General features: G+C 36.7%; 1 protein-coding gene across 41 annotated transcripts in view; it reads left to right on the forward strand.

The window, feature by feature from the left end:
• The window catches only part of LOC139120453 (myoferlin-like), a 137,903-nt gene extending 127,450 nt beyond the window's left edge, over positions 1-10,453 (forward strand). For all 41 annotated transcript variants that reach the window (XM_070684865.1, XM_070684872.1, XM_070684876.1 and 38 more), the window contains 11 exons: positions 459-614; positions 993-1,084; positions 1,644-1,814; positions 2,438-2,583; positions 3,303-3,531; positions 3,901-3,996; positions 4,252-4,390; positions 4,936-5,035; positions 5,475-5,659; positions 6,262-6,371; positions 6,998-10,453. In XM_070684865.1, the coding sequence (XP_070540966.1) occupies positions 459-614; positions 993-1,084; positions 1,644-1,814; positions 2,438-2,583; positions 3,303-3,531; positions 3,901-3,996; positions 4,252-4,390; positions 4,936-5,035; positions 5,475-5,659; positions 6,262-6,371; positions 6,998-7,178 (1,605 nt within the window). In that variant the 3' untranslated portion in view covers positions 7,179-10,453. The remainder of the gene's footprint in view (positions 1-458; positions 615-992; positions 1,085-1,643; positions 1,815-2,437; positions 2,584-3,302; positions 3,532-3,900; positions 3,997-4,251; positions 4,391-4,935; positions 5,036-5,474; positions 5,660-6,261; positions 6,372-6,997) is intronic.
• The last annotated feature ends 2,771 nt before the right edge of the window (positions 10,454-13,224 follow it).

Here is a 13,224-nt window from a genome sequence, read left to right on the forward strand (position 1 = left end):
AGGAAAAAAATTTTGGTGATTTAGGATAGAATGCGCCTCAGGGACACATATTTTGGCTGTCAAACTATTCCAGTTCATTTTTGATCTACCGTATGTTGGGGCTCATTTTTAAGCTCAAGGAGAAAGAAAAACTTTCACAGTCTTAGTTTTTTGAACATTGAAAATTTCATTTTTCTCCATAGAGTTAACACAGGGATGGTGGCCATGTTGAATTTTAAATATCGGTAAATCTTGGGTAATTTGTTTCTCTAGTACCAAAATTTGCATGATGACCCTCGATTTTTATTCTTTATTTTGAAAGAGAAGGGTTGAAAGATTTCTTGAGGAAAGTGTGAGCAAAAGTTTAAGTCTTTCACTTTTGAGGCGCATACTACCTTAAATTGCAACATTTTCAAAGTGAAGAAAATGACACTTTATGTTTTAAAACAGTTTCGTATATATGTTTCTGTATTCATCAGGGTTTATTCCGTGTATATCCATTGCCTGGCGATCCTAACACTCCGTTACCACCAAAACATCTCCGCTATCTTCCCAAGAGTGATCCTGAGGAATGCATTGTAAGAATATACGTGATAAAGGCAGTAGATCTACAACCTCAAGATCCCTCTGGTTTGGTAAGTATTAAGATCATCAACTTTGCCGGTTGTTGTTCAGTTGTAGTACATGTCAGATACATATCACCATCCACCATGTGGCAGACAATAGACAAAACACCCATATACAAAGGTGATCAAATCATTGTATAAAGGTATGTGTTGACCTGAGTGTACGTATATGGACAAAAACTGATGTCAGATATGTGAAACTGAAAGAGAAATTTTTGTTGTGCACACTGTAGGGTCCTAACTTGCCATGACCCTAACCTGACTCCTTAGGTGAATGATATTTAATGTCTTTCTGCTTGACATGCAGTTCTTAATGATTGCTGGCTACATTTTCACAAAACAATTATACCAGTATTTGATACATATTTTGATGTCCCATTTCAATAGTCTGATCCGTACATCAAGATCAAACTGGGAAAAGAGACGATCAAGGATCAGGAGAACTACATTCCCAACACACTCAATCCAGTTTTTGGACGGTAAGGTTTAGAGACGCAGCTCACAACAGGGTGCAGCTGTCTGTCAGTATCGGAAAATCACCATACACACATGAGGCCTCAAATGAGTTTGCAATCGAGTGAGGGGGGCTCTGCATCATACAACTATCAATATCATAATTATACCATTGTCATCACCCTGCCGTTTTATTGCGAATATCAAACATACAGATCCCATTTATGTCATTGAAGATGATAAGATCTTTTGAGGCAAATGTGCTAAAAAATTATTACTGGTGTAGAACGGTCATTATGCAAAGTAACCATGTAACTAATTTGTGTAACTGATACTTTGTATCAGATGAAAGTTTGTTAATGTTAAAATGTGGAATATAACAATTATCGAATAGTTTATGTGTTTTACAAATCACAATTTAATGTACACAATACTACATGTGTAAGATAGCTGTGACGTGTACAAAGTATAGTAAGAAGACGTGCCCCTATTTCTCACCAGAAGGCTCACAAACAATGTGTCCATGGTGTGTTATCCTGTTTGATCTTCATTATAGCTTAACACTTGTTTTCTGTTCAAATGTAGGATGTTTGAAATGAAGGCATTGATTCCAGTCCACAAAGATTTGAGGATTGCCATCATGGACTATGACAGGCTCAGCAGCGATGACATCATCGGTGAAACTGTCATTGACTTGGAAAACCGACTGCTCACCAAGACCAGGGCTACTTGTGGTTTACCCAGGACATACAATACGTAAGTCAATGTCTCGGTAATGTTATATTGGCTTCAAACGTGATTTATTGTCAGTGAAAGTTGTTATGGAAACCACGCAAAGTATACTTGAGGATATTGAAACAACATATTACTTGATGCTGAGTGTGGAGATGGGGCTTGGTATGGGCAGAATAGTAACTGTAGATTTCAGTTCAGTGCCACAGTTCTATATGTGAGACAGACACATTGTGTGAACAATATAAACGATTAGCTTGGGTATCACCACACATTTCATAGTCACCAACTCATTGATTAGTTACAGTAAACCAGCATGGGCCAACTCTGTCTTGACCGATAGCTGAACACTTGATTGCACATGATCTTTTAGTCTGACACATGTGCAAGTAAATAGTAACTGGTACTCCCTGGAAACTACTTGTTAATAACTATATACTGGTTCATGCTGTAACTACCTACCAGTAACTACCGGTACACACTAGTTCATACTATTAATCAAAACATTGAACTTGTACATGTGAAGAATATCAAAAGACCATGATTAATTCATCGGTTGCTCACTGAAATCTTTTACTTGCTTAGCTTTCTTTCTTTGTGTACACTCTTCAACGTACATGTAAGTAACGTCTTACTCTGGCTGTCAGGTCTGGTCCCAATGTTTGGCGAGACATCCAGACTCCAAAACAGATTCTTGAGGAGTACTGTAAGCAGAACAACCTGCGAGGACCCAGATACTACGGTACAAACAGTCTTGCCGTGGAAGGCAAAATGTACAACTTGGCTGACTTTGGTGAGTTTCAAATGTTGAGTTGTCATCTCAAGGCATTTAAATATCCGAGTGAAAAGAGTTCTTGTTCCAAAGCACCTGAAGCATGGCATGATGGTCGATTCATGCGCTATAAACAAGATATCTGATTCTTTCCTTATCAGCCCTTACATAGCAAATGGCAGTCAAGATGATAATATCAGTATATCAAATTCTCATGATTTGGCAATGCAGAGGGAACTTTGATGTATTCAAATTGAATGGGCAGTTTCGTCAAATATTGCGCTCAGGGAGACCGTGTTAGGTTGTCAATCAGGATTAGACCCCCTAAGAAAACGCTTGATTGTGGATTTCTTACTCTCTCCGGGTCAACCGTGCTTTATGCACACACAGATTAATACATTGTATTTCAATGCGGCTCAACTATTGAGGAAGAAAATTCTGGAGTTTTTTATTTGGTGATCAAGATACTACATTTAAAAGTATATGAAATATATTGATTGTTTTTACTGGTAACTTAGTGAATATTTGTGATCCTTGGTGATTGACCATGCACTAATTAACCCTTTCACCACTTTGGTTTGACCCAAACCCATTGTTATCAATGGCGACCATGGACCTGTGTACTTGGAATTGGGGGTGAACAGGTTAAGCTGTCATGTGTCATATTTCACACTCTAAGTATAATATCTTTCCCAATAATCTAACAAAATGATACATCATCCTAATTGATATTTCCACAGAGATAAACCACATTCACAATGAATATCAGGGACCAGCCGAGCAGCGTCTTGCTTTACATGTGCTGAGAGAACAGCCCCTGGTAAGGGAACACATCGAGACCAGAAAACTCTTCAGTCCGATGCTGCCCAACATAGAGCAAGGCAAGCTACAGATGTGGGTTGACATCTTTCCAAAGTCACTCGGGGCGCCTGGACCTCCGTGTGACGTTACACCAAGACAACCCAAGAGGTGAGCAAGAACTGTATTCAATAGATTTTCTCGGACTTTTGAAGAGAATTTAACCTGATATTCACAGACCTGAAGGTGTGTGCGATTTTGGATGGCTTGAGATAATTCACACAAGTAATTTTTCATTGCATATTTTCAGTGAACAAAGATGAAAGCTGATCGGTCAATTGAATAGACCAATGAAAATGTGCAGCTGACCGAGTGAACCGAATATGGATCTTCAAACTTGATATTGCTTTCCTTAGTTTTCTCTGTCAGTGAACAAACTTCATTTTTCATACATTGGTCATATGTCACTGTATTATGTTGATTTCTTTCATGGGTCGTACATGTTTCGAAATGTAATTGTTTGGTTGCCTTGACTTTCAGATTTGAGCTCAGATGTATCATCTGGAACACACAAGATGTGGTACTGGAGGAAACATCACTGCTTGGGGAGAAAATGAGTGATATTTACGTCAAAGGGTAGGTTGATAGTGTTCTATTTATGGAACTCTATCCACTGTCATGGTAGTTCTGTGATAAAATATACTTCATGCAAAACGGAAAATAACCAACTCTGATTTTCAAGAAAGTCACAAAATTGTGATGCAGTAGACGTCTGACAATAAGCTAAACTTCACATTCATCGCCAATTTCTGGGAAGAGACAGTATTTATCCCCTACCTTTAAAGATATTTGCATACATCTCATTTGCATACATCTCATTTTCACTTGTAGCTGGTTGATGGGCCAGGAAGAGAAGCAAGAAACTGATGTCCACTATCGGTCTTTGGATGGAGAAGGAAACTTTAACTGGAGATTTGTGTTTCCTTTCGATTACATTCCTCCTGAGCAGACGATGGTTGTCAAGAAAAAGGTATGTATAGCATTTTATACTGGAAATACCAGATTATTTATTTAGGTATCAGCATTTGTTGCTGTCACAAAGTGTTGCAAATTTTTGTAAAATTTGAATATTTTTCAATGAAATGTGACAAAGAATTTTTAATCTTCACCGATACTGAATAAAATCCTCTGTAAATATTTGATATGATTATCATGGAATGTGTACAACAGAGTTCAGAACATGAGACTTTGTTGTCATTTTGAATTTTTTTACAGATTTTTAGGGTTGTTGAAATAATAAATGTTTGTTCTTAAGATTGAAATTAACCCTTGAGCGCCAAAGTCAATTTTTGTCTCATTTTATGCATATGACCGATCAATTTTTCAGATTTTTGCCTAAATTTTGTTAAAAAATCGTAGACAATAAGATGTGATGTCTATTTGGTCTAAAATTATAAATAAAATTACAGAAAAATTCTTAAAAATTAGTAAAAATTGCACTAAACTGTGTTGGGAAAAATTACAGCACTCAAAGGGTTAAATAATGGAATGTTTTATGTTTCTGCCCTGTTTTAGGATCATTTTTGGAGTTTGGATGAAACTGAGGAGAGACTACCACCAACCCTGGTCATTCAAATCTGGGACAATGATCAATTCTCACCGGATGATTTCTTAGGTGAGTGAACAGGGCCAATTTGTAGTGACATGAAAGGTTGTATCTGATTGGCTGTTTTGAAATCATATGTAAATGCCATTGATATTCAACCAATCAATAATCTATATTTTTAAGACACTGAACACCAGTGAAGTAAATAAGTCTGCTATCATGATTGATGCATATTAAAACTAACATCTAAAATGAAAACTGCAAGTGATTGCAGAAGTTGTGTTATTTCATTGCTCTTCTGAACTTACAAATATATTCAAATTCAACTGGTCAATCAGCTAGGGTTTTTTTCAAATGAAATCTGACAACTTTAAAAGTGCATTATTCACGCAATAGAGGCCAAATTGCTTTGCCATTTATAGTGTGAGAACTTGCATTCAGAAAACAAACTTTAATGAGATTCAATCACAATCAAATACTTTAATTCCCAATTGTTATCTCATACCAGGCACTCTGGAGTTGAACCTGAATCATATGCCAAAGCCAGCCAAGTCAGCCAGTAAATGCAAACTCAGCATGCTGCCTGATGCACAGGGCAATGCCAACACTGAAATGCTGTCCCTGTTTGAGGCAAAGAGGACCAAAGGTTTCTGGCCGTGTTGCAATGAAGAGACAGGTGCCAGAGAGCTAGCTGTGAGTATTTTCTTTCTGCTTTCACCTTTTCACTATCATGGTATGGTCCAAATATGGTTATCAATGGTGATTGTGGACCTGTTCATTGAGAATAGGGATGAACAGTTTGATACTCACACAGTTGTTACTGAAAGCTGCCTCCTGATAAAATTCATCCTTGTAAAATTCCATCACACCTACTTAGGAGCAGATATAGAAATCAAATAAAGTGGTTTGTATTCTCAATCATGTTAGAGATATACTCAAAAGTCTTCATTTTCGTACCTGAGAGGTGTAGTGTATATGGCTATTGTGAACTTTTCATTTTCTCATATGAACAATATGCAAGACTAGTGTGATTGGCTGGGTCAAGGAGTGAGTATTGTCTTGCTTGTGAAGCTGTACTTGTGAAATATAGGGTATTTCAAATAGGGATAACTGTGGTACAATCAAGGGGCAGTGTAATAACCGACTGCTTCCCCTGGTGTTGTGGTCTTTTGAATAAAGGAAAATTATACACTAATGTTTTCTCTGTCTGTTGCATCTTTAAAAAGTAACACGCAAACTTTGAAAAATCATCGATCGTGTTTTTTTAAACTCCAAATATTGATGACTTTGTACAGGGCAAAGTTGAGATGGAATTGGAGATTTTATCACAAACGGAAGCGGAAGAGAAGCCGGCCGGTTGCGCCAGAGAAGAACCAAACCTGAACCCTCATCTGGATGAACCAAAGTGAGTAAATGCCCCTTAGGTTAGCCGTGTATTTCCAGTCTGCTGTCTTAGTTGTCATAAATTGAAATAACCAAATCATGAAAAGATGAATGCTTGATGTGCGACTTCCGTGGCAAACGAAAGACTGTTATGCATTCACAGAAATGTGATTTCAACACTGGCTTGGTACAGTACTGCATTTAAGCAATAAATCACATCAAGCGATGGTATACCACAAGATTTTGAGCAGTTGACTACATACAGGTACAAGTGATAGCAAGTGCATGTATGAAGTGAACATGTCAAAATCGAGTGGTATACCCATTGCTTTGTGGTTTATTGCCATTATATCATAACAGTGTATTGAAATTCTGGCACAAAACGTTGAAAAAGGGAAATCTCTCTAGATAAAAGCTGGTGTGTTTTTACAACTGTGCTAATCGCGAATATAACATGGCTATTTTCAAGTTTTAACCAATTAGATCACTTTATTTGCGGCATCAATATACTGGTATGATATAATATTATAACACTCTGAAGAACAAAGTCAAGTCAAAACCAGCATCAAGTTGCCTCTGTTTCTCTCTCATATCTTGTAAATGGTTCTGTACTAGTAAAATCTAATGGTGTCTTATATTGCCTTACAGTCGTCCAGCAACATCCTTCAACTGGCTTACATCGCCGTTGAAGAGTCTTCGTTTCATCGTCTGGAAGAATTTCAAAAAATACATCATCGGATTCCTGATAATTCTTCTCATTGTCCTGCTGGTCGCTCTCTTCATATATGCATTCCCTGGCGCTGTCGTCAACAAGATCGTTGGCACATAATCAGTGGTAACCAAGGCAACCGCTACTGAAGACTTCTCATTTTTGATACATTTTCTGAAATCCACAAAGAGCATTGATCAATTTTTCCCAAGTTATCATTTGTATTCACAGTGTTCGTTGCCTCACATTCCAGTTATTTAGAACCAAGTATGCATTTCATTTCAACCAATTTTCTACTCTTTTAAGGCTGAGTCATACTTACCCCAAACACCATCCATTGTAATTTACAAATGTCCCATCAAAAGTGCATGCGAAGAGATTTAAATAATCTCCCAAGAAAAAAATAAAATTATGTCTGAAATCTTTCAAAGAATTTTGATCGTTTGAGAGCAGTGTGACTTTTGAATTGTTTCATTCAAACACTTCCTGGTCTGTAAAATTGCAGGGTCAGAGGTCACTCTATGACCTATGACATCAGAGAAGTGAAAGCTAAACAATCTTTAGTTGAAAATAATACCTGTAAAATTGTACAGATGTATAATTAATTATGCATGCATCTTTCTTCTCTCTCGGGTCATCACCCTTTTCAGACTGACTGCTGTGTTAAAAACAAGGACCTTTCCATTGTATATTAGTTCATTGAATGACTTTGATGTGGTGACTGGTTTTCCTTTGCACTTTATTTGGGAGCTAAGTTGTATCTCATGTACATTTATCTTGGTGAATATTGGTGAACTTGGAATCTTCTTTTTTTAGCCCATGCACAGATATCAATGTGTACAGGTCACAGCCAATACTTATTACCTACTTTATGGGGCTGGGGAGGGGGAGGCAGTGTAAATGAGGGTTGATTCAACAGAGATGGGGCAGGAAAGTTGATGGAGTGGTAGTGGGAGGAAACAGAGTAGGAAATGGCAATACCGTTGATTATATCAAGGTACTGGCAGTGTTTATCCAGGACTTTTTAATGTGGAAATATTCTGATGACGGGGATTTGTCCAATTTACACAGAGTGTCATGTTAGGGCATTGTATATTAGCTGGCAGTGTCATTCCACTCACATATCCAACGGCATGATGGGAAACCCCAAAGCATGGCCGGGGAGTTGTAAATTAGTGACAAGCGAAACAATGAATGTGTTAAATAGACACTAGATGTAGCGTATGTGGGGTACATTTTAAGACCACTGTGTAAAAATATTGATCAAACAAGAATGACATAAATTAGCAATTCCATTTACAAATTCAGTCACAATGTTTTTTTTCATTCGGATATTTCTGATTCATTAATTGCCAAGTTATTTTCAGTCTTTTCTATATTATGTACTGGTCTTCCTCCTTTTCTAAGTTTGCACAGAATTTTTTCCACTGACCTATTTCTGCAGTCAAGAACTTTTGTATTCCTTTTTCACGTTGACATCCAGTCTTGTATTTACAACTTACTGATATTTATGTAGCCTAGACTGTAACGTATTTATCATAATCTGTTCTCACTAAGTGTTTATTATTTCAATTACCGCACAACTGAAATGAACAAAGTTGAATGTTTGACTGTGCATGCTGTGTCAGTTTCAAAATATTTACCAGTAGATGAAATTGAAACAAACGAAAAAAGACATTTGGATGTATTCTCATACAACTGTTCAGTTTCAACCATGTGGCCATGCAGACAATTCTTTAATGTGTCCAGACTAGTTACTGAAAGTAATAATGCCAAACATGTAAAAATCAGAGAAAAAATCTTTCAGGGGAGTGTCCGTCAAACATGTGCCAACATTGTGATATTTGGATATTTTACATCAAAACTTTTTTTCCAAAGGATTGACTGTAATTTTAGATAAATTTTATCATCTTGTGAGCAGCTCCTGGAGGTGTGTTTATGCACCGTCCCTCCACCCACGGGGACGGTGGTTTATGTCTTCAACAATTCCTGACCAGTTATAGTAAAAACGAGAAGCACCAAGCAGTTCCTTGTACATCAAAGAAAAAACGAAAATCTACTGAGTGGCAGACAAGATCCCTGAACCAGAACAGTGCTTCACAAACACTGCCATTTAAGTTAGTGTTTGTTTTTTCATACTGCAGGAAAATTATCATGGTAGTACTGTCAGAAGCCATTATTTCATTTGTTAAAGTTTATTCCTGTAAATACATCTAATGCAAAGATAAATCTCAGAGATATCACCACTTGAAAACACCTAACAAACTGTACATTTCATAGATATTGTGCTCCTGTTACCATGGCAATATAGCTGAACAAAATATTATCCCAAACTTCCAAGGCAGGTTACTTCTTAGTCGGAAATGTTGGCCAGTTTGTGCAATGTGCAAATCTAGCTGGATAACCTGGGCATTGAAATATGCAATGTCGAAAACCAAAAATCACCATTGACGGCATTATTGGTAATTAGTCTGCTTTATTGAGGACACATTGGCAATATTCTAATAATCCAAAGATGTTTCAAGCTCTGTTTTATGCAAATTATTTCTATAGAACACCTGTGTCTTACCTCAAGGATGTCAAGCAATATCTGTGAATGGGGCTGATTAATTCTCACAGTATGTACAACATAATTTGGTCATCACAGAGATGCATCTATATGAATCAGGCAATCAGGTATTATGTCAGTCATTGCCAAAACCAGCAATCATTCAGTGCCACACAATCTGATCAGCCTGATTTCAATTCACATGGTGAGAGGAATTCTATCTAGTTTGTGAAAATGTTGTGTTTTTGTGTCCACCGTGTATCCAAGTATTGAACAAGAGGCTGTAACCCGTAGTTTCCTCGATAAATTTATATATAATTGCTTATTTCAGCTATTTACACTAACTTTTTAATGTAATGTGGTAGAATGGGCCTGCAGTATAGTCGGGCAGCTATTTACGCTCTTTGGACTAAAAAAAATGATAAGAAATTGCTGTAGCAACTCTGATGACGTTGTTTTTCATTTTTTTTTCTCTTTTGATAATAGTTTTGTCAATGGTATCCTTAGCTTATTATTCATCTATCTGTAGTTTGAACGATTTGTTCAACTGATTATTGGGAAATCATTATTTTGTAAAGCTAATCTTTATTCAACTGAAATTTTTTTTCGTGTGTGACTTGAATGCTGAAATGAATTGGCAGACGGTAATCACGATGGAATATGAATTGAAGCTGTAATCCCTGCTAACAATTATGATAATGACAATGAAGATGGAACGATAATGACCCTGAATGTGAAATGATAATAGAATTTGATTCACAGTAAAAGTGAAATGTAACTTATATATATGATATAATGTAGAATGTCCAAATTTCTAACTAATAAAAAATGTATGCACATTACAAAATTTTTGTTGTGTCAAGTTTTCTTCTCCTGTCTGTCTGTTATAGTCAGCTTTCTACAATGCTGTGTGTTCTCTTAAGGTAGGTAGTATGCGCCTCGAAAGTAAAAGACTTAAACTTTTGCTCAAACTTTCCTCAATGAAACTTTCGACCATTCTCTTACCAAAGCAAGAATAAACATCAAAGGTCACCATTCAAACTTTGGTACTAGAGAGACAAATTACCTATTCCCGATATTTGAAATTCGAAATGGCCGCCATACTCATTGGGGAAAAACAAAATTTTAAATTTTCAAAAAACTTCGGTGGTGATAACTTTTCTTTCATCAAGAGCTTTAAAATGAGCCCCCCGAAAGTGGTAGGTCAGAAGAGAAGTGATAAAGTTTAAAGTCCGAATTTCTGTCCACGAGGTGCGTTCTAACCGTAAAGCTAAATGGACACGGTGCTGACCACTAATTCAGTTCCATGTAAGAAAATTGTACATCATACATGTATATGTATGTATAGTGATATAGAGTTCATTAAAAGAAATTTCTGGAAACTCTGAAATTGACCTAAAGAGTTCTGAAATACCATCAGTTTGAGAGCACATTGCTGAAGACGCCGCCCTTTCTTGTGGTGCATGTTTGGTGTCTCTGATTAAAGTCAGACACTTTCAACAAGTGAATACATTCAAACAAATGGGCTATACTGATCAAAAGTTGTGACAGAAATTCTTCTCATTTGTTATCATGTGCTTTTCTTGAAAATTTGTGATAAATTAGCACAAATATTACTAAGACACAATCTGCAAATGTCTTGACGCTAAGTTATGAACTTACTACTTAGCATGCGCATAGCAGCCATACACTGAATCTAATTATTTTTTGTAATCTGTTTACAATTTGAAAGATTTTTCTCCAATAGAAATACTGTGAAGTAAATCAATCACGTACAATCTTGTAAAGTGGTTTTCTCTGATATACCTTCCTGATCGTCGATTCTATTAATGCTGTTCTATATAGCATCTGCATACGCACAAAACTTACATGTGTATATGTACATAAATGTATGTGGTGTGTGAGAGAGAGAGAGAGAGAGATGGCAAGAGTGCCAAAGAAAAAGCACTCTGCCATGATATGATGCCTAGGGTTTCAAATAAGTATCTCCATTGGTAATATATCCAATAGTTTAAATCAGGTTTAAAACCTCTGTACAGACAGATCAACATGTGCACAGTACGATAAAATTAGTGAGAAACAAAGCGCCCTCTAGGTTAATTTGATGCAACACTGCAACACAAGAAAGTATTTGTCCGACACCCAAAATCTGCATTTTCCCAATTCACGGGAAAATTAGCTTCTTTGCTTTAGTCATTCAGATCTCTTAAAGATATTGCAGGCCTTGTGTAGCTGTACCTTTTGAAACTTAGAAATACAAGCAGTAAGAATATCCAAAATTTGAAGATGCATGCATGTGTTCTTGTAAATTTGTTAAAAAATGTGTCCCTTTTAGGAAAGTCCTAGAAGGAGGGGAAGGAAGAGGGGGGGGGGGGGGGGATGGATGGGGTTTTACATTTGTTCAGAAAGAAGCATTGAAATACCCTGATTGGCGTAGAATTCTTTACACGTGTCCAAAAACATGCTTTGCGGGTAGCATGGATACCATTGTGTGCAGTGCCCTCCAGTGTTGAGTTTATGATGTGGGTGCAACTGTTTGCAACTGGCTAAGATTTCACACAGAATGAATGAAATCATAAACAGGTAACCATGGATTAATCATAAAACTTTTGATGGAAAGACCTACTTCCCTAACAAAATCCACATTATTTTTTTATGAAACAAAGAGAAAACAGGAAAGTGTAGCTGTTTCTAAAATTACCTATATTAAGAAGGCATTCTGTATGTTGAAGAAAAGTGTCTTGTATTTGCGAAATGACCACATCATCAGACTGGCCTGGGAAAATCCCCTCAAACTAATTAACTTCACATCAACATTGAACAATTTCTGGTGAAGACTTCAGCACTGCATCAGTTCATGTAATATGTGAACTTGCCTTTTGTCAAATTGAATTTTCTTGAATTCGCATGTCAATGCAGTGAATGCACACTGATTTAAATACTGGTGAATTCTAAATGTTGTCAATCATCAAGTTAAGAACAGACAATTAGAGGTTATTGCATCAATATCTAACTGCATTTGTCAGAGGTATTTTGGCAGTCTATGGTATTCTAGGGCACAGGTACAAGCACTCTCAAAGAAAATAGACCACATACATTTTCCACTTTGGAGAAAATGAGCCTTTTTTTTCCATAATACAGATCTGTGAGTACTTTCTCATACAACACAGCCCACAAAAAGGCAAATGTGGTTGTTAGTTTTGATTTTTAAAAGAAATTTACAGTTTTTGGCATTTTTATTTATACTTCCACATCTCTGTTCAATTTGTCATTAAACTGCCCTGTCCACCACCATTTCATTTTTCTTGTTTTCCAGACTACAGCTTTCATAACTTTGCTGAGTTCAATACATAACCAGAATTGTCAGTTTTCTGTAATTACATTGGACTTAAATGTATTTTACAATGTCTTTGGCCTTGGACATATCTCAACACCAATGGCAATAGGTCTGATTCATTATGACATCAGAGTGACATCATCAAACATGCAAAGGGCCAATATTTGTCTGAATATTTGGGCAAGACTTTTGGATATTTCATGTACAGATGCAGTGAAATCTGTTCTCTGATACTACCACTGTCTTAAGAAGAACGATACAACTAAAACAAGTGCACACAA

This window comes from Ptychodera flava, chromosome 20 (genome assembly GCF_041260155.1).
Source record: "Ptychodera flava strain L36383 chromosome 20, AS_Pfla_20210202, whole genome shotgun sequence".
Taxonomy (NCBI): Eukaryota; Metazoa; Hemichordata; class Enteropneusta; family Ptychoderidae; genus Ptychodera; species Ptychodera flava.